At 42.2% G+C, this 27,556-nt stretch overlaps 1 protein-coding gene across 1 annotated transcript; it reads left to right on the plus strand.

The window, feature by feature from the left end:
- The first annotated feature begins 65 nt into the window (after positions 1-65).
- GPALPP1 (GPALPP motifs containing 1) lies at positions 66-25,090 on the plus strand. Its single transcript, XM_053455483.1, has 8 exons — positions 66-222; positions 1,451-1,592; positions 2,684-2,776; positions 3,460-3,568; positions 22,103-22,231; positions 23,178-23,342; positions 23,786-23,884; positions 24,827-25,090. Exons 1-8 carry the CDS (start codon positions 147-149, stop codon positions 25,043-25,045), a joined length of 1,032 nt encoding a protein of 343 aa, XP_053311458.1. The 5' UTR covers positions 66-146; the 3' UTR covers positions 25,046-25,090.
- Positions 25,091-27,556: the final 2,466 nt, after the last annotated feature.

Here is a 27,556-nt window from a genome sequence, read left to right on the forward strand (position 1 = left end):
TCGTTACTTAGGCCTGCGCCCACATTCTGCTGCTATATCACCTACACATTGCCCAAAGTTCGGCTGCCATCATATGCGCAAAAAACATGCGCCGGAGATATTGTCGCTGTGTAGTGACGTCACCGCGAAACAGTCGCTAATTGAAGATGTCCCGGGAGTTGATCGGTCCGGCGCTCCCGCCTGGGTTCCTGAACAGTGAGGGGCAGGAGGACACGGAGGAAGGTGAGCGGATAGAACGTATAGACAAGGCCCTGGTATCTGATGGCGCCATTACCTGTGTGCAATAATGAGCGGTGTTAGATGGGTACTGCTGTGATTGGTGTTTTGCCTGGGTGCCTTCACGTTTCATGATCTAACCAGGTATAAAGCGGTACCGTGTTAGCCACAGACAGACAGAGCACGTTTGGCAAAGATGATACCTTTGTTGACTAACTGACGTATAATAGATTGCAAGCTTTTAATACTATACAGGGTATAATATGCCTGAAGAAGAGACCTAGATAGTCTCAGAAGCTTGCAATCTACTGTACATCACTTAGCCATTAAAGGTATCATCTTTACTAAATTTGCTTTCATAATCTAAGCAAAAAGTGAAAACCTGAGAGTAGGGAAGCAATGGCTTCTGAAGCGATCCTGCTTGATTCCTTGTTCAGTATTGTGCCCGGAGTGATATGAATACATTGTACACGTATACTCTCTGTAATTCTTTTAGGGGTAGTAGAAGTATTATTAAACACTTATCCACCTCTACCAGACAAGCCAGAAGGCTTGTTTTCCCCCCCAGAAATCCCATGGTGCTGCCACAACCACCGGGGATTCTGGGTAGGCAAATGCAAATAAGGTCAACAAGGATCACCTTTTGCCTCTATATCCACTTTATACATGGAACCCTTTAAGGTTAATGCCGGCTGTGCAAGACGGCCTGTAGGCAGAACGTGGGCTAAGGCCAACATAGACAATCACATCAGCTTTTAGAACCTCTGAGGTCTCTGGAATGTTTATCATTATCGGTATAGCAGGTGTGAAAGCAGCATCTGCAGGCTCAATTTATAATGAATTAAAAGAAAAATGGCCTCCGTATTCTTCATAGGAGAGAGGACTTTTTTTTTTTTTTCTCTCCAAGGTACTGCCGTTTGGTGTTAAGATAATGTCTGCACCGTCTGACTTTTTGTTTCTCAGCATATGATTCTTGGCAAAACCATTGCAGCACAAACATATAGCCCAGTGATACTATGCTGCCGGTTCAGCAGTAGTGCCACCCATCAGAAACTATGGGCTGAAGCTAAGTAGAGATTTAAGGGAGGGTTGGCACGGTAACGTACTATTTCGTTCTAATTTAGCTTGACGACAAAAAATTGCCAGGAAAAAATGCTACAACTAATGCTTTTATATTTTGGCACGTCGTGCATTTTCTTGAAAGTATGGTAAGATTGGTTTGTTATATATACAGTTGCAGGTCCTGTACTGCCTCCTGGTTACTCCTGTAACAGCAGCACTGACTCTAGCGATGACAGTGATCAGGACTCCACACCTAACCCTTGGCATGATAAAAGTGGACCATGTACAAGTAAGAGGAGCAAAGACAGCCACAGGTAATCCTTAATAATGATTGAAGGTCATTTACTTGGGGGACGGACTTGGCTCTAAGTGGTCTACTCATAATGTGGAATAAAGTCCCTTGTATGGCTTTCTAAGTGTTAAAAAGTGTTAGAAAGCCATACAAGGGGATGTACGGGTCCACTAACGGGTGTAACGTCTAGAGAGTTCACTTCTACAGACTGAACTGTAGCAATTGAGATTCCTTCCAAGTTTTCTCGCTCATTCATTTATACAGGACCAGCTTTACCCTTCTTGCTGGAGCAACCCTCCAGTGTTGGATCTAAATAATGAAAAGTAATGTGTGGAGTTGAAAGAACAGGGGTGTCCAACCTGTGGCCCTCCAGCTGCTGCAGGACTACATCTGCGATCCTCGTCGGCCAACCCCTTAGCTGAAAGAGCATTATGGGAGATGTAGTCCTGCAGCAGCTGGAGGGCTGCAGTTTGGGCACCCCTGGAATAGAATTATGTGTGTCTGTGTATTTTTATGTGATATCTCTGTGTGAATGCCTGCATGCATGTATGTATGCACATTGCACCTTTGTGTGTCTATGTATATCAGTGTAGCAACCCAAGAACGTATCTGCTTCCATCATATGTGCAAAGATTTTTTTCAGTACGTCTTCTCTGTTGGGGACATAGTACATGAGAATTTATTTTTCTTTCTTTTTAGGATATATACCTAAAAGTTTCAGGTTTGCAACACAGGTTTATTCACTAAAGGGAACGCTGTCAGGAGCATTTGCTGGAGAGTTGTAGTTTCAGCTCCTTTAACTTATTATGCATTATGAAGTTCAACACCAGCGAGCTTCTGTTGCAGAATAGCTAGAATAGTTATTTTATGATGAAATCATTGAGAATTCTTCAGTCTTCTTACACATTTATTGTGCATTTTACATGGTCAGCTCAGCCCTACTTGCTGGAAAAACTTGCTGGTGTTGTGAATAGTGAAATGAAAGAGTGGAAACTATGTATGTTGCCAAATATGGCATACTTTCTGTTTTTAAATTCTAGTTTTTGATGCTCTATTAGAAGTAAGTGGTCTTAGTTATGGGTTATAACAATTGCTTTGCTTTTCTCTTTCCAGAAAATTGAGCCCATCTCGAGCAGAAGAGGAAGATGATTTTTTTGGGCCAGCCCTTCCACCAGGATTTAAAAAACATTCTGATTCCCCCGAGAGGTATTTTTCATGTTAAGTTTTCCATGTTACGTAGTGCCATGCGTAATAATGCGAGCCTGAACAATAAACACATTTCACATTTACTCGGTGCGCTTAACCATCTTTTCAGCCAGCATGACACATTCAAGAGAATTATACCACATTAATTAAATAGTAGTTATTCTGGCAGGTAATTTACACCTTATTCAGCTGTAACTGGATCATCAAGGAAAATTTGATCAACTAATAATATACATTGTATAAATCAGCGATCCAGGTGTGTATTGTAAAAATCTATTTACATTTACCATTTTATTAAAAATAGAGGAACTATAACAAATTATTGGGAAAGATATATTGCAAAGACAACAGTTCCTCCCAGATGAAGAACTAAAGTCTAATAGAATATCCTTTGGGGGCTCCGCTTGAAAGGAAAGTTAGATGCCATCTTCAGTATAAAATTAACAATTTGTGACTATTTCTCTTTAAGGGTCTATAGAGTACTAAACAGTGTTGTGACCAAAAGTGCAAAATGAAAGTGTACAATTCTGCACATAAATATCCTTAAATTATACTTAAACAGCACGCAATACAAACTCAGTTATAGATAAATGTGAGAACATGTCATCCTGGCCCATGGAGTGCTGTAGCTCGATGAAGCCGATATTTGTTCGTATTCTCACTAACTAAGATCTTTCTTTAAGACCTGTTATAGGTCCTGCCTTACCGCCTGGCTTCAAACGTGAACACTCGGATAGTGAGGACAGTCCCGATCATGGTGGATCCTGCAATCCTTCTGGCTTCAGGGAAGGGGTAAGTGCCGGTCATGGTCTTCTAGACTTCAGAATCCTCCTTGTACGTAGTGGTGCAAAGGAATACTCAAAAAAAAGTCTTACAGCTACATTAAGGCAAATAATTTCCACAGTAAACATTCTTTTAGAGAAAATATGTTTTATGTATTTCCTTTTAAGATAAGTGTTCCTTAGAGTTCTTGGGCACTTTAATTGTGATTCACTGACAGTAATTCACATGACAAATCCTAGCATTATGGCATTATTACTACATTCTTACCAATAGTGATGTACTTTGTCGCCTGCTTTCATTGTACTAGCGATTGTGAAGAGTTTAAAAAACAAACGTACCATCCCACTTAATGACCGGTGAATTCAGTAGAAAAGCCTCGTTTCACCTGTTAGTAGGTGACACTACGTGAATTATGAAGGACTGGTAACCTAATTGAAACTGAAAACCATCTATCATGTGTTATTTTCATTTGAAGTTCCATTTTCAGTTATTCAGATATCCATTTCCAGCTTTGACACCCACCAGAAACCATTACAATACACTTTAGCACATTTTGATGTTTACTTGTTGTCAGGGTGTTAAGTATTCCTGTTATTTACTAACACAGCGGTTGGTGCTATATACTTTATATATATATATATATATATATATATATATATATATATATAATTTTTTTTTTTTTTTGGTGTCTTTTACCGTGTTAGTGCCAGAATGTTTTCCATCTGTCGGTGAAAACCTTTTAGTCTGTTTCTTTCTTCCCCATTCTTATTGCTGCTTGTTACTTTGCGATAGAGACGGAAGCAGCCTGAGCCTCTTCACTTTATTTTCAATGAAAGTCTTGTTTTAAATTTGTCATAAAACTCCTGCATCAGCAGGGCACATTCACTGAATAATTCTCCTATCCTTTGTATATTTATGGTTTTTGCTCCTTACCCATGTGGTCATGTGTGATGAGATTTGGCAAACATGAACTACATTTTACGCCATTACCACGGTACGTTTAATTCACCCTCGCTGAAAAACCATTGAGAGGCGCCATTTTGCTTTCCAACTTGCTGATCACGCATTTTATTGAGGGCTGATCACATCACATAAAACACAAATCTTTAAATCGATGTCCTTTGTCACAGCAGGTATCAAGAATTTCAACCTGCAAATGGAAACAAAACTTTCACAGAATACATTTGTTTTGTGCAATATGGTTTAGTTTTAATGAATGCTTTTCTTTTCCAGTATACTCTCTAATTGATGAAAATGCAACCAAGTGGCCAGTATCCACAAACTAATGTGTGGATTCTGTCCAAGTCTGAGCCAGATGCTCTGTCTGGCTACCATAACCACTAGGACAGTGCTGTATGGTTAGTAATAAAAATGACAGCTGCCGGGATCATTGCCTGTAAGGAGATATACGGGAATCGAGAAGCTGAAAACACGAATCTGTATGTCTGCAACTAAAAAAGCAACAGAAGCAGGGAAGCTTTTTGAATGGCCAGGAAAACACTGGGCCGATATGTATTTTTAAGTTTTGAAAATAGTATGTAGTAAATATTACTGCATTTGGATTAATGCGAATTTTAAGGAAATTTGCCAATTTCGTTATTTCGTACCAATGTCTGAAAATGAGGAGGGACCCCAATGAAACAAACTAAAACAAAGCCGAGTGCTCCAAATTTTCATGGATTCTTTCAATGTCTCCCTACCTTCTCTGACAACCGCTCCCTTGTCTCCTTCTCCGCGGCTCTGCTACTTATCTTGCCTCTACTTATTCCGTCTTCTTTCTTTTTCTGCTTCTCTCTGATTTCTGTTCCGTTAACCTGGCCTCCTGGAGGGCATCTGCAACAGGGCAGAGCCTTGGTGCACACCACAGGGACAACCTCATCCCCAATTGGAGTGGCATCAAGCCACTATCAGGAAAATGCGCTGGGAGTATAATGGTATTAGGGCCCTGTTCAACAAAGTCACACGGTAGCCATTGGGCTAGAACATTTACTATTTACTAACTTCCCCCTCAGTCTCCCTGATTGTGAGGCTTCAGGGGGTTTAAATGTCTAACACCTACCCCTGATGCAGGCTTCATAGGAATCCCGAACTGGGCCCTGCACACATCCAGTCTGGCATAGACTTTTTGATGAGAGAGAGATGAGCATTGGCTCCCCTGCTCTCCATTTGCTCCATCCAGGCCCCCTGTATACATGATTTGTCTGGTACTTGTGCACAAATCATCTCCCCGTTGCTTACTATGTCACATTGTCTATATAATAGCTTGTATAACACATGTCAAGTGAAGCAACATTTTGTGCTCATAAATGACAGATGTCCAAGATTTTCCCTTAAACAAAGTCTTGCTCTTCTACTCAGTTCCTCATATTGAAAACACTGCCCTGGATCTGTTCCCTGGAAATGTTTGACAGGTTTGCGTTTCTGTTTAGTTAGGATTTGGGCTTCACTTTGAGGACTTGCATAGCTGGTTTTCTACGTGAGCTTTTGTATTGAAATTGTCCAGCATTTGCCTGTACAAGGCACCCTGTGTTCATTTTATATACGACCTACTTCCATTGACTAGTCTGGTCATTGCAAACATTGCAGGATAAATTACTTTATTCATTCGTTCTAGACGCAATCCCTGATTGAAGTCTTGTGGTCATCACATGGGCGTATATATATATATATATATATATATATATATATATATATATCATGTATATGTGTTTTGTTGTATTTTCACTATTTTGCAGCATGAGAACATTTGAGTCCCTGCCTGCTAATCGCATAGCAGTCCTGGTTTCTTGATCAGCTGCAGGTGGATCATTGGCATTATTCCAGCAGCGTTTTTATCATTTTCTCTGCCTCTCTCCAACTTATGAAGGAGAGAGATAGAGGTTTAATGCTGATAAAGCCATTGCCTTATATCATCTGCCGTTTACCATGCATGCAAATGGTTATCAAGATGGATTAGGTGCAGCTGGTTTGTCCCCATCTCCAGCTCGTCTTCCCCACTGGACAGTCCATTGTTGTGTGTGTGTGTGTGTATATACACAATTAAACAGACTAAGTTTAGCCTTTCATGTTGGTCTTGTGCTTTATTGGAAGTTACTTGATTTCTGGAGCCAGGCAGGAGTGTTCACTAAAGCAGGAAAGTTTACTATTTTAGTTGAAAGACATTACTATCCATTATTAATGTCAGTGAATGCCTTCAAGAAGGTCTGGACTGAATCCTCGTGACATATAGTTAAGTCATGCAGAAGACTTTTATATAATCTCTTCGTATTAACTATTCAATGCACAGGGCCTGCTCGGCTTTGCTTTAAGGAGAAGCTCATTGAGGTTGGGACTTGATAATACATAATGAATACCCTTGGAGCGAGGATATAAGGCAATTACGTTTGTTACTTTTAAAGCCTCTATAACAAATAATTGAAACATAGCTATAGTATTTTTAAATAAATGTAATCATATCTCTGTATCTAACGGCTTCACATTAAACGTGAAACTGTCATGTAATTTTAAACATGGCCATAGAGACCCTGGGCCAACCTACCATGTCCAATACAGAGCAGAGGTCCACTGCCGAGCTGTCTACAGAACTGCTTTCTGTGCCAAATGTCACAGCTGAACCTTCTTAGGTCACATGAATCGGCCCCATACCAACTAAGGTAGCAATTTTCCCCTGTGTTGAGGGGGATTATGGTCTGAAACATTCCCCCAAAATAACCCCTGCTGTTGTGGATAGTAGAGGAAGCATTTAATGCGGGGGTAATATCCCTTGGGCAAAGGGTATAAGGAAAAGCATGGGATCTGCTCAGTAGTTTGCAGGAGCCCCATTGTAACTTTTTTTTTTTTTTTTTTTTTTTTAAATGTCAAATACTGGTAATCGTTTCTTTCATGATTTATTCAATCTGTTTGCTACTTGGATAAAGTTTTTTTTGTTTAGATTTCCACGTGGGGGGCTGGAGCCCTAATCACTGACTAATGATTTTAATGAGATCATTGAATGTGGATTCTAGCATTCTTAAATGAATTGTCAGCATGACTTGGATATGTACCAACACGAAATCACTGATCTGAAGTAATACATGCCACTCACTGATGGGCAGCTGTAGATCTCATTAGAGAAATCCCTGTGGCTGTGTAAATGGGTATCGGAACTAAGCGGATAATGAGAATGACAAAGTGCTGGAGGGTTTTGCTTGTTATATGTATAACGTTGACAGGAAAGGTGCACATTTTTGCTCATAAAAATAAATAACCCCCAGTTCTCGTCCGATTACAGTAGTTATTAAAGCCTTTTACATTAAAAAAGTACAATATGAAATCCAAATCGAATAAAAGGAGAACATTTAATGTAAGTTCAGATACATTATCGTATCATTCAATTGACACTATGTTTAGGGAAAAGTGTTTGTGTTTTAAAGAGGTACCTGGACTTCTCTCTCAACCATCTCTCTGTTACGCTGGGTGAGGCTTAAAGTACGCTATGATTGGACTCTTATTCGTGTCCTGGATGACATGACTGAAAATGTTCCTGTCAGAAAGAGTCTGGCTTATAGTGTTGTGCATAGGCGGGAGAGGAGCTGCCAAATGGTGTTGTGGGGAGGTGAGGTTAGGGGCTGCTGGATAGTGTTGAGCTGGTGAGGGGGACAAGTCCATCACTTAAATTAAATTGTCACTTGTGTTTGACTTTAGCTTGTGTTACTCAGTTTTGTTTTTCACTACTGGTATCTGCTAAATGTGACTCCTCTTTGAAGACTATATTTGAATCAAGCTTTAGGCAGAAAGTTGGAACATCGTTCCTGTGCCCTGTCTGCATTGGATGGCCATCTAGTGATACATTTACCTTGCTTCAACGTTTAGTTATCAGTACTATCTCATGGTGTGGCTCCAGCAAGATGGCAATCTGCCCCTTTTGAGGGGACAAGGTCTTGTGATTTAAAAGAAAATAGGTGATCGATAAACGTATGTTTCAAATATCCCTACGAAGTGATTTGGGTCAAATTAGGCGCTGTAGCAGTGAACAGATGTGTATACACAGATGAGACCTCTTCTGAAACTCAGACATCTGAGACTTCAGACAGGAATAAGCTCTGAACAGCGGCAAAGGTTGTGTTTTGGCCTTGTTGATCTGATTCCCCAAGCTCCATACACATTAATTCAGTTGATGCGGATCTGGTTTCTGCATGAGCACATTAGTTGCGTATATTAGAGACCTAATTCTGCATATATACAGGTTTTTTAGTATCTTAAGTATGAGGGTACTAAAACTGAATTGAGAAAGAGGTCGATTAATTGGCATTTAATGATGGTTAATGTCTGCTGTCAGACCTCGCTCTTAAAAGAATATTACAAACTCTTTTATAGCGTGGCAGCTGGGGACTTCTCAGTTCATGCCAGTAGGCTGCCATCAGTTTAACTTGGAGCAACAAGCTCCCATTTTTAGCTTTCCACTCCAGCTAAGTGATATTTCACCGTTGGGACACACTAGCCATCTGTTGGATGTAATTGGAATCCAATGCAGAGCGTGCACATGAAATGCACTACATTTGGCTATAGCTTAACTATATCCTCGTACCCCTTGTTCAATAGAAGCTGCGGACTGATTCTTGGTGAGCAGGGATTAATAGGCAAATGCAATGTTAATGTGATCGCTCTTTCCATCTGCTCGTTGGCATGATGGCAACCTAACTAAATAGATATTTCATTAAGAGGGCCTTCTGAGGTTTGCAAACTCAGTCACGTGCAGAACTTTATTTTTGGCAGGATTAAGACGATACCGATGCAGAGACCTACTTAAAAATGTTACAGTAGTTGCAATGTTCAAAATATAATACTTTTTTACATAATTTCTATGATAAGAAAGCATCACATTATTGCATTTTTACTATAAACTAGAACATATTGCTATTATGTTATACAGAGCTGTTACGTGTTGTAGCAGTATATGGGTCACTCTACAAGTAATATTTGATTTCTGGGAAGCATTCATTCAAAAATAATTTTCGTATTTATTGGAGGTTTGGAACGGTTACCAGCAGGGTACGGGTTAATCTAATGGTACCAACATATCTGGGAGAAAAAATGCATAATAACTGATATCATCATTTGCAGGCACTGGCAGGAATTTCTTTACAAAATTTTTAACACCTCTGCGGTGTTTAAAAAAAAAAAAAAAATATATATATGTATATGTATGTATATATATATTATCTTTTATTTATTTATATACAGTTTACTCAGTGCTTAATACAATACATAAATTCAAGGGGTATGACAACACAAGAATTGACAGACTAAGACAAACTGATACATTAGGTGAAGAGAGCCCGGCTCACAAGCTTACAATCTAGAGGGAAATGGGGTGACAAACATAAGGCACAGAGAAAGGGTGAGAGGTAGTGTGGGGTTGCATCAATGACAAGGAAGTTCTAGCACAGGGGTGTCCAAGTTTTTTCTGCAGTGGGCCACTTCATCAGAATTGTATACGTGTGCGGGCCGCACTCATTTTTCACTGTGACAAAAAATATGGCCTTTAATAAAATATGCAGATTAAAATAAAGTAAATGACACAAAAACCTTTACTCTTTTCCCTCCCTTGTTGTCTACTATTCAGAAGGACCTCGACGCATGGTCTCCTCAACATATTTCATGGTTTGGGAGGATTAATACGCTCAAAATGACTATCCTGCCTAAGCTTTTGTTTTTATTCCAGTCTCTCCCGATAGAGATCCCCCGGGCCTTTTTCGCTTCGGTACGTTCCCTGTTTTTGCGTTTCATATGGTCTCGTGGGCGCCCTCGTATCCAGTTTGCGACCTTGTGCAGGCCTAAGTTGAGTGGAGGCGCGGGTCTGCCGGACCCCCGCCTGTACTTTCAGGCTTGCCACCTCTTGCGGGCCCTGGAGTGGTCCCACCGTCCTGCACACAAGTTGTGGGTTGACATTGAGGCCCAGGGAATTTCTGTGCCCCTGCATCATCTCCTGTGGTTGCCGCGCCATCATTCCCGAGCTTTTGCCCGCACCCACCCGTTTGTGAAAGCTACGCTTCTCACGTTACACTCGCTGCATTTATCACACTCTCTGACGACGTATCCCTCACCCCTGACGCCCATTAGAAATAATCCTGACTTCCCGCAGGGACAGGCTGCTGGCCCTTTTTTGTCTACCACGTTGACGGACAGGGCTCCTATTTCCGACTTCTTACTTGATGGCAGGTTGAGGCCGTTGGATGCGATTATACCGGGCAGGTTGCCCTCCACTCTCGATAAATTTCACTACTGTCAATTGCTGAGTTTCTTCACTAAATCGGCTCGCAAACATACCATGACGCGTGCTCTTACTAATTTTGAGCTCCTATGCACTGGCTCCTCCCTCCCTCCGCATGGTGTTTCGTTGTTATATCAACTTCTTTTACGGACGCAACTCATTGTCCCGCTGCGCTTTCAAGGCTTCTGGGAGCAGCTACTGCAAGTCTCTCTAAGCCCGAATGACTGGGACAAGATTTTTCTCCTTACCCATAAGAGCTCACGTAGTACTAAGTTGCAAGAAGCCTCGTACAAGCTCCTGACCCGCTGGTATAGGTCCCCTGATGTTCTCCATGCTGCCTTCCCGGATGTACCTGATTCGTGTTGGAGGTGTGGCTCCGCGGTAGGGACAATTTTTCATTTATGGTGGGAGTGCCCGAGGATTGTTCCATTCTGGCGTCAGATCCATTCGCTTTTGCCCCGGTTCACGGACCGTCAGGTGCCGTTTTCGCCAGCCTTTTTCCTTTTGCATCATACTGACCAATCGGTCTCTAGCTATAGGAAGTCGATAGTGCCTCACCTTCTAAACGCAGCGAAAGCCTTAATCCCGCTTCACTGGAAGGATCCTCTGCCACCTTCGTTTCGGGAGTGGGTCCTGAAGGTGGAGCATGTGAGGTCTCTGGAGGAGTTGGCCATGTCCTCTGATGATCAAAGTGAGAGGTATCGGAAGACGTGGTATTATTGGCTGGAATATGTTGGGAGCTCCGACGTTCGAGCCCTGTTGCATGAGTGAGGGGTCGTTTCCGGGGTGGGGCGCTGTGCTGGTTTCTGGGAGCACCCTTCCCCCCCCACCCCTTTTTTTTTTTTTTCTTTCTTCTCTCTTCTCTCTCTCCTTCCTGTTTACCTTCTCGTCTCCCTTTTTGTGTGCCGTCCTTCCCCGTGTCCTTCCCTTGTTTTGTCAGGGATGTTACATCTCTGCGCCCCCTCGCTTTCCTCCATCTTGTCCTATTTTGATTGGCCCCTGAGGCCCTCTATTCGACCTATTGTTTCTGCCAGGGTGGATGTATGCTGCCGCGGTTTTGTTGCCCATGTACGCATATATTGCTTTACTTTTGGTATGCAATGTGTTATATTTCCCTGCCATCCCAGGTGACACTATGAGAGACTCCTCCTCCGTACCTGAGATAGGGCAGGACTCAAACATTTAAAAGGCCCCTCCCCTCCTAGCACCCTCAGTGTTTTTCCTGCCCTACATCAGGTAGGGAGGACTCGTCTCCCGTTTGTTATTTTATTTCGGCTCTAGGTTGAGCCGTTTCTCCCTAGGGCTAAGCCCCCTCGGGTGGGGGTAGCCTCTGCACCTTAGCCGGTGGCTGGTGCTGCGCGGCCCGGCGCTTACTTACCCTGGCGGTGCGGTGTTCCGTCCGGCTTCCTTCCCTCAGCTCCCCGCTGTTTCCACTGCCGCTCGCTGTTTCTAGACGCCGCGGCTCGGCGTCTCAGCATTTTTTAAAGATGGCGTCTCGGTTTTTTCCGGCTCGGTTCGCAGGCATGTCCGGTATGCGTTCCAAGCCTCGTTTTCATGTCAATTCAAAATTTTGGCGCCAGATTTGCTGCTGTTGCAGCTTGTAGCCTGATTTGCAGCTATTTAAGCGGTGTGGTGAGTTAACAATGGATTATTATATATTTTTCTGACGGTGCTGTTGCATTTTGTCTGATTATGTCTGCTCCAGATAATTCTGAGCCTCCCTCTGTTGAGGAGAGACCTAAAAAGGCTTTAACTAAATCAAAACATGCGCAGTGTTCTGGTTGTCACAGGCCTCTGCAGGATGCTAAGAAAAAGCTCTGTTCTGCCTGTCTAAAGTCCGTTGCGGATTCAGAAGCCTCTGGTGGGAGAGAGTTTTTGGCCTGGCTTAAGGAGGAGATGCAGTCCACCTTTTCGGCTTTTCGTCAATCGGTTCCTGCTCCTTCCCATCTTCCGGCAGTTCGGGAACCATCGCTCCTGGGTTACCAGCAATTTTCTGACTCCGAGTTAGATTATCCTGAGCTGGAGGAATATTCTTCTGAGGAAGGTGAAATCCGAGAGGAAAGTTCCTATTTGTTCCCGGTGGAAGAGATTGATACTCTCATTTCTGCGGTAAAGTCTGCCATGAACTTGGAGGAAACTGCGACGCCTAAGAAGGATCACTTCTTTGCCGGCTTCTCCAAGCAGTCACCTTCTTTTCCTGTGCACCCTGCCTTATCCGACATCATTAAGCAGGAGTGGAATCATCCAGAGAGGAGGGTTAACCTGTCTAGGCGGGTGAAACGCCTCTTTCCGTTTGAGGAGGACTTTGAAAAATTTTGTGCAACTCCGCTGGTTGACACCGCGGTAATGAAAGTTTCCAGAAAGACTGCCTTGCCGCTGGAGGATGGCTCTCATTTCTCGGATCTGATGGAGAAGAAGGCTGAAGCAGCTGTTAAGAAATCTTTTGAAGCTTCCTCTGCTGCTTTTAAACCTGGCATAGCATCTGCCTCAGTGTCTCGAGCTGTTAAAATCTGGCTGTCACAGATCGAGGAGGAGGTTGCGGCAAAAACGCCTAGAGAAACTATCCTTAAGAACATTGCTGCTCTCAAATTGGCAGTGGATTTTCTCTGCGATGCCTCGGTTGAAAATGTCAGGATGTCAGCCAGGGCCTCTGCACTTTCGGTGGCGGCCAGACGGGCCTTATGGCTTAAAGCCTGGGGGGCTGACAATGCCTCAAAGAATAGACTGCTAAATATCCCTTTTAAAGGAGGGTCTCTGTTTGGCGAGGAGCTGGAGTCCCTGCTTGAGAAGACGACTGGGGATAAACATTGGATGCCTCTACGCAGAACTGCTCCCAGGAGGCGGCAGTCCTTTCGTCCATACTTTCCAGGCCAGTCCAGGGGTTATGGTTCCGGTTTCTTTCGCCCTGCAAGGGAGCATGCCTTCCGGGGCAGATTCCATCGTGAGAGAGGTAGACACGACAGGTTCGCCTTCCCCAAAGCGGCCCAGGATCCCAAAGGTTTTGCATGACTCGTCAGTCATCCCGGTGGGAGGAAGACTTCGGCATTTCATGGACTATTGGTTCCTCATCACCAAGGATTCCTGGGTGAGATCCATCATATCCCAGGGTTATCGACTGCAATTCGAAAGCAAACCTGCAGACCGGTTTTTGATCTCCCACCTTCCGCAGAACCTGGAACAGCGGGGATTCCTGCTGTCTGCTGTCCATCAATTTGTACAGACAGAAGTCCTTATTCCTGTACCCCGGCAGGAACAGGGTCAAGGAGTTTATTCTCGGGTCTTTTTGGTTCCAAAGTCACCAAAGGGGTTTCGTCTCATTATAGACCTACGTTTCCTGAACCGTCACCTTCGTTTCCTAAGGTTCAAGATGGAGACCATAAGATCAGCACTGGACTCTCTAAACCTCCAGGACTTCATGGTCTCCATAGACCTAAAGGATGCGTATCTTCATGTTCCTATGCATCCCTCCCATCATCGGTTTCTGCGGATAGCTATTCCTTGGGGTTCAAGAATCAGTCATTTCCAATTTCAAGCCCTGCCATTTGGACTGTCTCCAGCCCCCAGAGTGTTTACAAAACTCCTTGCAGTGGTGGTGGCCCATTTCAGACGTCAGGGCATTTCGGTCATCCCTTACTTAGACGATTGGCTCATTCACATGCATTCAGCGACTCTCCTTCAGTCTCACCTGTCCCGGGTGGTCCAGACGCTTCAGGATCTCGGCTGGATTCTAAATTGGGAGAAGTCCAAGTTAGTTCCTTCTCAACGATTGGAGTTCCTCGGCCTTCACCTGGATTCCTGCGAAGGAAAAGCTTTTCTTCCTTCGAGCAAGATCAGCGGTATTTACTCCCTAACCTGCAAGGTGCTTTCTGCACGAAAAAGTCCACTAAGGCGGTGTATGTCTCTTCTCGGCAAGATGACTTCAGCAAGATATGCAGTTCCCTGGGCCCTGGCTCACATGAGGGTCCTTCAGAATCATATTCTTCATTTGATGGAACAGAATCCATTCGCTCTGGACAGACTGGTTCGTCTTCCTCCGCATGTCAAGGCATCCCTCTCCTGGTGGCTCCTGCGAGATACTCTGGCCTCGGGAAGACGATGGGCCTGGTCATCCAAAGAGCTCCTGACGACGGACGCAAGCAGTACAGGCTGGGGGGCAACTTATCGGGACAACTTTGCTCAAGGTCTCTGGTCGCCTGCCACTCAGCTCCTACCCTCGAACTGCCTGGAGCTGCTGGCAGTGGAGAATGCTCTTCATCACTGGGAAAAGCATCTCTTTGGCGGCAACATCCTGCTTCGTTCCGACAATCGGGCGGTTGTCGCCTACATCAACAAGCAGGGGGGTACAAGAAGTCCTCGCCTACTGCGTCTAGCTCTCAGGATTTCCTTTTGGGCAGAATCACGTCTCATGACTTTGTCTGCGGTTCACCTTCGGGGGGCTTTGAATTCCCAAGCCGACTTTCTAAGCAGAACTCCTGTTCTAAGCCACGAATGGGCTTTGCATCCGGCAGCCTTCCACATGATTGTCCAACGGTGGGGAATGCCCGAGATAGATCTCATGGCCTCCAGGGACAATGCTCAAGTTCCGGCGTTCTTTTCTCTCAATCCTCGGGACCAGCCTTTGGCGGTGGATGCCTTCGCCCAGACTTGGAGTTTCAACCTCGCCTATGTTTTCCCTCCATTGCCTCTGATATCCAAGGTTCTGCAAAAGATCAAGTTCGACCGGGCATCAGTTATTCTGGTCGCCCCGGACTGGCCCAGGCGTGTCTGGTACGCAGGCCTAGTCTCACTCAGCCACACACCACCCCTACGGCTCCCGGCCTGGGAAAACCTGCTTCACCAGGGTCAGTTCCTTCATCCAAATCCTGCGGTATTTCAGCTGACGGCTTGGAGGTTGAACGGAGGATTCTGAGGTCTCGAGGCTTCTCTGAGTCGGTTACGGAAACTCTTCTGCGCAGTCGTAAGAAGGTCACATCCATCAGATACATTAAAGTGTGGAAGAAGTTTTGTAGCTGGTGTGGATCCAGGAAAATTCTTCCCTCAGAGTGTTCTCCAGCTGCTATTCTGGAGTTTTTGCAGACGGGGTTTGACCATGGACTTCAGCCTTCTACCATCAAGGTTCAGATTGCTGCCATTAGTGCTTTACTTGGCTTTAATTTGAGTTCTGTTCCAATCATCAGGCGTTTCTCCAAGGCTATGGTGCGTATTCGTCCTCGCCCTGTCTCCAAGATGGTTCCCTGGGACCTGAACCTGGTCCTTCGCAGGCTCATGTTGCCACCTTTTGAGCCTCTTCAATCAGTGTCCCTACACCTGTTGTCTCTGAAGACGGCCTTCCTGGTGGCCATTACCTCTGCGAGGCGTATCAGTGAACTCCAGGCCCTTTCTATGAAAGAACCATTTCTGCGTTTTTTTCCGGATAAGGTCATCCTCGCCTTGCCCCCGGAATTCTCACCCAAAGTACAGACGGCGTTTCACAGGGACCAAGAAATTGTGTTGCCTACGTTCTTCTCGTCCCCTCAATCGGCAGAAGAAGAAGCGCTCCATACGTTGGACTTAAAAAGATGTCTTTCTATTTATCTGGAACGCACGCAGCCTGTGCGCAAATCATCTAGTTTGTTTATAGCCTCTTCTGGTCCCAGTAGAGGTCTTGGCATTTCTAAGCGTACGGTGGCGAAATGGATTGTGTCTACTATCTGTTTAGCTTACACAGCAGCTGGCGGGGTTCCCCCTCCGGGGATTCGTGCCCACTCTACCCGCGCAGTTTCCACTTCATGGGCTGAACGATGTCTTGTCTCGCCTGAACACATCTGTAAAACAGCTACGTGGGGATCTCTCAGTACTTTTGTTCGACATTATAGACTCGATCAAATGGCTCAGGAGGATGCCCTGTTCGGTCGTACGGTTCTTGGGGCAGTGTTTTCCCCCTGAGTGTCTTTGTTTCCCACCCTTCTTCTTTGTTATATCTCTCATAGTGTCACCTGGGATGGCAGGGAAAGATTAAGTTCTACTTACCGAGAGCTTCTTTTCCCTGCCAATCCCTGGTGACACGTTTTGTTCCCTCCCTTCCTTTCAATAAATGTTTGTTTTTGCAGCGATTCTGTTTTCCTGTGTGGTCTTTGATATTCACTGAGGGTGCTAGGAGGGGAGGGGCCTTTTAAATGTTTGAGTCCTGCCCTATCTCAGGTACGGAGGAGGAGTCTCTCATAGTGTCACCAGGGATTGGCAGGGAAAAGAAGCTCTCGGTAAGTAGAACTTAATCTTTCCTGCATTATTTTTGCCGCTGTGAATGCCCTGTGCTCGACAATGCTGGCCCACTGCGTTGGGCTTTATTTATGCCTGTGCTCTGTGGACTTATGGACCCCTCCCCCCCTCCCTTTTTTTTTCTTTTGTCTTCCCTTCCCACTTATCTCCTGTTCTGTTGTTCTGATAAAACAATAAACATATATTTACAAAAAAAAAAAAAAAAAAAAAAAACCTTTACTCTTCCTCTCACTGATTTCTGGGCCTAGAAAGTTTTGCGACTACAAATTCAGGATTCCCTAGATTTATTCTAGGGATGAACTAAAATGAAAATTCTGGACCAAAACATTCAGGGTTCACTTAGCCAAAACGGAAAATGACCCCCACCTTTAAAAATAATAATAAAAACTCACATTTTTAATAAAAGTAGGTAACACACAATTGGACAAAATTAGCAATATGACTTGGCAACCAGTAAATGCTGGCAACCCAGGCAACCAGTAAATGCTGGTACCTAGGCATGATGGGACTGTGCTCGCTGTGATTGCTGTTAGCAATCACACTCCTATCATGCCAAGTCAGCCAGTACATGCTGGTACAGGGTGGCTGTAAGTGATGTGCAGACCCCATACTGCTGGCAGCATCACTACACAAGGGGGGCAGCTAGCTAGGTTTCAGCATGTACTGGCTGACTTGGCATGATAGGAGTGTGATTGCTAACAGTAGTCACAGTCCCATCATGCCTAGGTTCCAGCACTTACACATCCATCCAGTAAATACTGGAACCTAGGCATTATGGGACTGTGATTGCTGTTAGCAATCACACTCCTATCATGCCAAGTCAGCCAGTACATGCTGGTACAGGGTGGCTGTAAGTGCAGACCCCATACTGCTGGCAGCATCAATACACAAGGGGGGCAGCTGGCCAGGTTTCACCATGTACTGGCTGACTTGGCATGATAGGAGTGTGATTGCTAACAGCAATCACAGTCCCATCATGCCTAGGTTCCAGCACTTACACATCCATGCTATCACACACACACACACACACACACACACACACTCATTTATTCATATAATTATTCATTCACAGATTCATTCCCTCAATCACACACACTCATTCAAACACCCTCCCCACCTCCTTACCTGCAAGGCAGCTCCTCGATGCCGCTTACAGACTTCAGCAGGGGGCGCGGCCTCCCTCTGCCTTCTCTGCTAAAGCACAGAGGAAGTAGGATGTCACGTGAACTCCGCTTCCTCTGTGTGCAGTCCAGAAGACCCTCCCACAAGTAAGTAGCAGGGCTTGAGGTGCGGCTCGCGTAAGATCGGTTGCCCTGACTGCCGATCTTACGCGGGCCGCACCTCGAGGTCTCGCGGGCCGCATTTGGCCCGCGGGCCGCATGTTGGACGCCCCTGTTCTAGCAGATAAGATGTTGCGGCTTCTCTGAAGAAGTGGGTTTTTAGATGTTTCTTGAATGTTGGGAGGGAGGGTGAATGCTGAAGGTTCAGTGGAAGTAGATTCCAGAGATATGGGGCGGCTCGAGTGAAATCTTGTAGATGGGAAAAGGAAGAGGTGAAAAGTGAGGAGGAGAGCCTTAGCCCATGGGAAGAACGTAGGGATCGAGTAGGAGAGTATTGGCTAATGAGGTCAGAAATGCACGGAGGAGCAGTGTCATGGAGGGCCTTATATGTCAGTACCAGGATTTTAAATTTAATTCTAAAGGTAATAGGGAGCCAGTGGAGGGTTTCACAGAGGGTGGAAGCAGAAGATGAGCCTAGCAGCGGCATGTAGAATAGACTGTAGAGGAGAGACAGTGGAGTATATATATGTATTGTGCAGGTATAAAAACCATAAGAATGGGGAAACTATATGTGCTTATACATATATAGTAAGAATGGAAAACTATAAATAATTTACTTGGGGAAGGGAGGTTTATACTCTCAAAAGCTCATCCTTAAAATGGAATGTTAGTCCAATAAAAATGTATAATTTTATATTGCAATACTACAGCTTCTGTCACTAGGATGAGGAAACCCCTGGTCACCATTGGGTGAAAATTGATAACTTTCCAAAATGGACATTTTTAACTATTCTGAATAGATGGAAAATTCATTAAAAATAAAAGGGAAATGTGGGTGTCTGTATGTACTGGTGGCCAGGAGACGACCCGGTTAGTAAATGAGCAATTGTCACATTTCAGTTTCTTTAAAAACAAAAAAAAATCTTGTTTTGTCTGCTGTCACATGAACAGTTATGTTTTGCTGCCCAATTATCACCAATTGCTTTATATAATGCCATCACTTTCTGCAGCCCTGTACAATGGGACCTCAAATAACCCAAAACAGATTAACTTTTAATGACTAAGTGGCAGTGGAGATGTTAGAATGCAGATCTGCTTTTTAAGTAGATGTTCTGTACGGCTGTTATTGTTCCCTGTCTAATTGTAACATTCTAGCATCTCAAATGTTGAAAAGTAACAGCCCTCAGTATCATTGCTCTGAGTAGAAGAAAAGAACCATTATTATTGGTGGCGGAGAGGCTAATAAAAGTAAATTATGCTCCCATTGAACTCCACAAAAAGCAAAAAAAGACAGTAACACAAGGCCGGTTTTGGTTAGATCTCAAGTGGGCCTGTTCTTAAAATGGACACTCCAGTGTCCCAGGCAGTCTCATGAACAATTATATCATATAAAAGTACTTTGTAAGTAATGCCTCCTTTGTGGTTCAAAAGTTTGTGCCGTTGATTGGCTCCTTGAAGAAGCCAGTTGGCTGGAAAATGCTGCCATTGAAATCAGTGGGAGTGGTTTCTGTGTATGTAAATGAGGGTCTCATAGAGTTGGCTTGCTTTAAGTATATCACTTGGCAAGAGATGGGTTTCGTCGAACTCATCTCCTGCATGACAAATGGGGTTGGAGAAAAACAAATGCATATGGGGAGGCCCGCAAAAATATAAAGGGACACCCCAGGCATTGTATGTGCGTTAATGTATTTTCAGAGTTCCCCATGTGCATTTTGTCCCTTTACTCACCCCCAGCCATCTTCCATGCAGGAGATGTGTTTAACCGAGTACATCTCCTTGCACATGATACACACGCTAACAGTCTTCTTCAGCACTGACTCGGCTAACACTTCTGGCAGGGGTCTAACGAGAAACCCATCCATGGACAGTCTGCTCCTGTTTGGCATGAAACCTCGGACCCCAGAGCGGAAGGGGAGCTGCAGCTGAGAAGTTATACTTCATGCTTTTGTAGGTCAAAGTGTTTTGGGGATTCTCTGGGAGACTGGAAGGCCTCTTTTAAAGGGACCACTTGGGTATCATATGTATTAAAGTACATGTGATGGCTAGAGTGTCCTGAGAGTATCAGTACATCTGTTAAGGTAAATGTTGTAAATCATAATTATAGTAATGTATTATAACCCCTTTTTACCTGTAATACCTATATGGTTTGTTATTATACATTTAAATAAAATGCCGTGTATAATATTGGTATTGATTGTTTTGTGCCGTTGTTGGAAATCTGAACCAATTTGTGGCTTTCACACGTCCTGTCGCTACAGAACAGTTGGAAATATTTGTGACTGTAATTCCCGGTGTGGGTATAGGAGGGGAATGCTAATTCAGATGTCACTTTGGATTTGTGAGCTCTGTTCCACACCGCTCCTCTCCTGACAGCTCTGGGAGCTGCAAGGAAACGAAGGGCAAAAAAAACCTTTGAGCTGAAACTGAAAGCTATATTTAACATAACCTGGAGGTGTATAAACCGAATGATCCTCCAGTCAGAAGGCTGCATACGTTAGACAGTTTCAAATTGCAGTGACCATTTAGTTTGTAAGGTTGAAAATATACAGATGTATTATATTTTAACAATTGCAAGAATTCAGCGCACCCAGTAAATACTATTTAAAAAAAAAAAAAAAAAACCCTACCTATGGTGTATATTTTGGGGATTCTGTCACACTGTATGGTCACATATTGTTTATTCTATTTCATTTTTCATGGCTGTGTTGCTTCTATGGCCACCATGGCACATGTGTTGGCAACCCTAGGGTATAGTCAGAACCTAGAAATATGCACAGCACAAAAAAAATATACAGAAATAGGAGAGCAGAACCTAAAAAAGCCTGAACCAATGCACAATAGCCAGCAACTTTACAGTGAGAGAGAGAACCTAATGGTGAGGAATAATAAAGCAGATACCGAGAAAAATGCAAAGTAATGCTTTAAATAAAAAAAATAAAAAAATCATGTTAATAGTTTATTTTTATCATTTCACCATGGACTCGCTTTGTATTTTGTGAAATGATTAAAACAAATGTGTGAAAGACAAAGCAAAAGCAGCATGTCAGTAGACGGGGAGATCACCCTGATGAAGAATAATGAAAACACCAGTGGTGGCTGTGACTACTTTTTTCAGAATGAACTAGTATGTACATAGCAGCATGAACCAATTAATGCTGGAACCTTTCTGTACAGCATCATGGTCTTCATCATAGAAAACCCCGTAGAGACCTATCATGTTGCTACCTAATACCTGATAAAAGCTGAATTATCTCATAGCCATCGCTACCTCTATAAACTGATGTAAATATAACTAGATATAAGCATGTGTCCAAAGTTCTGTAGTTTTTAATTGTACAGTTAACAAAATGTTATTTTCATTTTTTTTTTTCATGAGGGCCCCATCATTGGGATCCACACGATAAGAGTGCCCAAAAACAGACATATTAAAATATACTGTATATGGGGTCCTCTAGAACATTAACAAAATGTATTACTATTATCATGAAATATTGCTAAATATAATTTTTTTTTTTTGTATTTCTCTGATTTTAGAAGAAGGTCCCACTTGTTTGTTGTGTGTGTTACCTTGGCGAGACGTGTTATTTATATCGGGGGATTTTACCAACTAAATCCAAGTTTAGTGAATGAGGCAACTTGGTGGATGGGGTTGTACCAATTTTTCCACTTCTACACAACATAGAACATGGCACATGCTTAGCAGACAAACGATAATATATTTGCTTTTAATTGTTTTGTTTAATTGATCCCCAGGGTCAGGCCAGTGATGAGGATGAAGTCATCGGTCCACTTCCTGCTGAAGGCCCGGCTAAATCCAGTGTTTTTGATGATTTTGAACGCAGAGCTTTGAAGATGAAACAGAAGCTGACTGCGACAGACGATGTAAGATGATTGGGATCCTGCATGGAAATAGAGTTTTAGTTTGTGTTTTGAGGGTAACTTTTATATTTTTTAGTTGTAAACAAAACAATTGGAACAAAACCATATTTCAAAGCATGCCGTTAGTAACTTTTGTCTATGACTGTTTAACTTTGGGGACAGATGCCCAAAGTAGAAAATGACTTTGGGTGGTAGTATGGTTCAAGAGGGAAATGTACCTGATTGACAGTTGAGAATTGCTTTAGGGAATCCGTATCTAACATATACTAATATAACAGAACCATATGGTTTCCGAAACATTGCGTTTTTCTAATATTGATATTCTTTTATATAAACTGTAACAGTGCCAGTCTCTCTATTCTTGTTTGTTTTCCTTACAGAACCAGGGCATCTAATATTAAGACAATTAAATCTGGACCTCAAAACCAATAATTAGGTGTCTTATTTTATTTATAAGGTGATGTTTTAAATGTATTGAGATTTAGAATTTGGGCTTTGGTATCACAGTTGCTACCGCAGGAAGAGCCATATCAATTTCTACCATTTTCCACGGTCAATTAGTGAATATTCGATAAGAATACTTCTGAGTATGACATTGAAACATGCTCCCTTGGGCTCTACTTGTGTAGTTTTAGCATATGCTGCACAGAAGCCTCTGGCTTTTTTACTTAGCACCAGTGAAGCCAATCTTGTATCATAAAATTGCTGTCTTCCTGGAAGGAGATTCTGACCTTTTGAGCATTGGGTGCTTATATAATACATTGTGTGCAATTATTTTAATTGATTTCTTACAGGTGATAAATACCACAGTCCATATTATATGTGGCATCTTTGCGCAGTGCTGTAGAACATACTGTCTTGTTACATGAGCACGTTAAGACAGAAGAGACTTGCCATGTGTTGTAAGTTGACATTGCGGAAGAGAATGTGTTCTATTTTTTAACCATAGGATGGGTTGAAGTCTGCTACCAGAGAGTCATGGATGACTGAGCTTCCCCCAGAGATGACAGCATTTGGGCTGGGCCCAAGATCCTTTAAGAGAAGAACTAATGAAAAATCGGGAGACCGATCGATTTGGACAGATACCCCTGCAGACAGAGAGAGAAAAATACAGGTAAGGATTCTTTTTTTTTTTTTTTTTTGTATGAAAAATAAAATGCAAATCAGAGCAGTTGGTTGCATTGTTGGAATGTCTATCCCAAGAGGAGAGAGTAGGTGTAATTATAGAGGAGAAAAAAATAAAATGGAGTTTATTTATTATGGTACAACCTACTGCCCCATGTATATTAAAACTTGTCTCCTGCAAGGTACTGGACATGTCATATATAAAGATAGGAGTTTGAGGAATCTTTCTATGCATTATAGTGCAAAGGAGGGCTGTAGTATACCTTAAAATATAAATATATATATATATATATATATATATATATATATATATATGTATATATATATATGTTTATTTATTTATATATAAAAATTGTTCTCAGATGCTGGCAATGGGGTTCTCAGTCTTCGTAAGGCGTATTTATTATCTCAATTGTGATTTTTATTTCAAAGGAAAAACAAGAAGCAAAAGTTTCCAGCAGTAAAGAAGTGGAAATATTACCATTATCAGAAAGAGACAAAAGACTGGCCGACCAAGTGTCCACCTATAACGTAAGTGCTAGAAGGCAGAGTGTATGAGGATGGAAAAAGTATCCGTTGTTCATTGTTTAAATCCGAGAGCCACATTATTAAAATTACTGCAAATAGCAAAATAAAACTCTATACTGCTTTCATTATTTTTTTTATCCATTGTCTAGATCCTTGTGGATCCTCATGGATTTAAATTCCCTGGTTTTAACCATTCCTATATTAATTGGGCAGGTTTTGAAGTAGGAGAGTTGCTAATGGCTTGATATAGTGGGATATCACCCTGCCTGGGAAAATAAATTAAATAGCAAAATATATTTATTAGAATTAATGTAAAGGGTACAGTAAGATGGAATTCCTAACTACTTTATCCATCATAGAAATATAGAACTTGACTGCAAATAAGAACCGTTTGGCCCATCTTGTTTGCACATTTCCCCTGATGTAAAGACTCAGAGCTTAATCAGTCCTTGGTGTTTTCATAGATTCGGGATAACGTTAAGCCTATCCCATGCGTGTTTTATTTCCCTCCCTGTATTGGCCTCCACAACGTCTGATCGCAGGCTGTTCTCTTTCTCTTCCCCCCTCTCAGAAGGGTATTGTAACCCTTAATGCTCTACCCTTTGTATGTTGATGGACCTATAAAAGCTTGAGCGAGTAGCTAGAAGTATGACATTTTGCATGAAGTGGAAGTCATCTTAAGTATGCACATGAGAAAAATATATGTAAAATACACATTCATTTAATGGGACAATATATTTAAGTTATTCATATGTCATCCTTGTTTTGTTTTCATAAGGTTATCCACATTCCTTTTCCTTAATATTAGGATTGCATTTATATTTTAAAGAAGTAAAATATTTTGTTTATTTCTAGTTTTATTTGGTATTCATTCTTCTTTTCAAGTTGTTGTTTTTTTGCCTTTTTTCATGAATATTACATGAATGTGTCCCTTTGTACTTATAGGATTCTAAAAGATCAAAATCCCTAATGGATATCCACCAGAAAAAACTGAAGCGGAAAGCAGAAGAAGATAAAAACAAGCCACAGGAGAGGAGACCGTTTGACAGAGACCAAGACCTTCAAGTCAACCGATTCGACGATGCTCAGAAGAAAGCACTGTTCCGAAAATCCAAAGAGTTAAATACTAAATTCTCCCATGGAAACAGCAGCATGTTCTTGTAAAGGACAATGGCGTTCTGAGGCCATCATGTACAGACTTTTTATCCCTTCTTAAACTGTCTGATCTAAACATCCAAAAAACAGTCTGTTTTGCTAAATTGTGCAAACTCCATTCTGTTCTGCCTTCCCCAAGCCTTGACAGTTGTATTCTGTGTGCTTTTTTTATAGGGGTTGTGTGCATGGCTGCTGTGGACCCCTCAGGGAGGGTGGCATAATTGCATTAAACGTTTTCAAACGCTCTACAAACTGGGTGTGGGTGTACCTCATGGTTGCAGGGGCTCTCATTCTTTAAGCACAATACAGAACCACCCTTCCCTTTCTGACACTTTTTTGTCCACTGCATCATTGTTTAAAGCTTATACCCAGAACTACCAATTTAGGGATAATTGCTTATTATTGAGAGCTAACATTTTTATAGAGTGCAGATATGCAGGTCTATTTTAAGATTTCTATAAAGACTCCAAAACGGGCAAAATATCATAAATGCACAGTACTGCGATTGCAGCTGTAGTTACCAGTAATTAATGGGGGTAGATATAGAAGATATGAAACAGAAGGACCATTTTTGTTGCAGTTTTTTTTGTTTGTTTTTTACACTTCTGTTATGCTTTTGTTGACAAATCATTTTTGTAATCGCCCTATTTAACATAAAATGGGCAGTCAAAACTTGTGGATGTTATTGTTTCTTCAGTTTTTAAATGTGTACCAAAATAAAGTTAAATTAATTGTTCTCTGATTGCGTTTTTTTATAGAGATAAATTTGTGAATAAAAAAAAAAGCCATTGGATTATGGCTCCAGAGTATTTTATAAGAACGAATGTCCTTATGAATTAAAGTGTCTTCTACAACAGCTAGACTAGAGTACCACACATTTGTAATGCTTTTCATTCCGTTTAAAATGCAATATTATAAGAGGTGGGATGATATGGTTTGTGGCAAAAATGATCAGAAATGTAATTATACCACTTACTCCCCCTATAGGTTTAAGCTGTACTATTTTCACTTGGGTTTTGAGATTCTTTTTTGGTGGGGTCGCATGGAACACTAAAACAAGCCTTTTAAACATTTGTGTTCTTTTAAGTAGCATGAACATCACACCACAAAGAATACACGAGGCTCTGATGTATTCAAATGTCTGTTTTACTTCTGCATTCATCAACATTAAAATCATGCTGTCACGTTAAGGATTGTCTTCAAGGGGTGAGAACTACAGGCCACAGAATGTTTTCCTCCCCACAATTCTTCAGCAGACCACATAGGGTTACAGTAATCTTGGGAGTCCCTAAGTGTATACTTGGCATCGTTCCAGTCAATCTGGAGATAACTGCTAAATGTGAGCATATCAACAAGAGCCAACAGCATACCATTTGTTTAAATACCAAGAGAGCTTTTTCTCACTCCTACAATATGTCTACAGTGTTTAGAGTGGAACCCGCAATGAATTTTGTATTCGTTAGCTGGGGATTTATGTAATTGCAATGGTAGGACTCAAAGACTCTTACAGCAACGCGAGTCATATTTAGGCCACTTGCTGTGTCTCGTTTTATTCCCGTCTTCTCTATAGGTACAGTGCTTCTTTTATATAATGTGTGTCAGATCAAAAGGCTCAGAGGTCTGACTGCTGCTAGTAAATAAAATATAAGTGACAGATCCATTAATTGAGGTCTCGAAGCTGAATAATGAAAAACAGGAATGTTTTCCCCAAAGCGTTAACATATCGTAAGGTAGGTTTATGGCTGTCCTGTGGATGATGTGTAGCAAAATATAACATTAACAAAATGTAATAGACTGGTAGCTGGCCTGACTTCAGGCTTCTGTTAAAGGGATAGTAATGCCTTTTAGGCAATCAAGATATTTGTCGCTCAGGAGGCCACCTCATAGTTCCTTCCTATTTGTTTTTTGGTGTGATCATTTAATTTAACCCATTCTTATGTGTACCTAATTGAATAAAGTCACCTGTTACCAAGGGGTGATTGGAGCTTTTAAGGAAATGTTTTTGTTTCTGTTACTTTTATTTGATTTTGAATTTATTGGGAAAGAATAAGGGGAAAATTTGGGTTTTGTCCACGGTTTGACTCTCACTAGGTAGATTAGCTTAACTTGTTCTGAATAACAAGGTTTACCTGTTAAATTGTATGCTGTTTAGGTGGCATAAATTAGCAAAATTATGAAAATTGACCCAGGTTCCAGCACTCATAAGGTGGAATTAGTTGGTGAAAAAACACATTTTCAATTAAATGTGTCTCAAGCCCTTGGATATAAAGTACACTATAAATCAACAACAACTGCAATGAAACAATTACAATACCTGACAATGACTCTTTTACATCACTGTGGAGGGATCTTAGCCCACTCTTCCTGGCAAAATAGTTTAATTCAGTCACGTTGGAGGGTTTTCAAGTATGAACCGCCTTTTTAAGGGCTTGCCACAGGGTCTCAATTCACATCAGGACTTTTACTAAGCCACTCCAAAACCTTATGTAACCCAGTGCAGTTATTTTGTCTAATAACATT

Source organism: Spea bombifrons, chromosome 2 (genome assembly GCF_027358695.1).
Source record: "Spea bombifrons isolate aSpeBom1 chromosome 2, aSpeBom1.2.pri, whole genome shotgun sequence".
In the NCBI taxonomy this organism is placed as follows: domain Eukaryota; kingdom Metazoa; phylum Chordata; class Amphibia; order Anura; family Pelobatidae; genus Spea; species Spea bombifrons.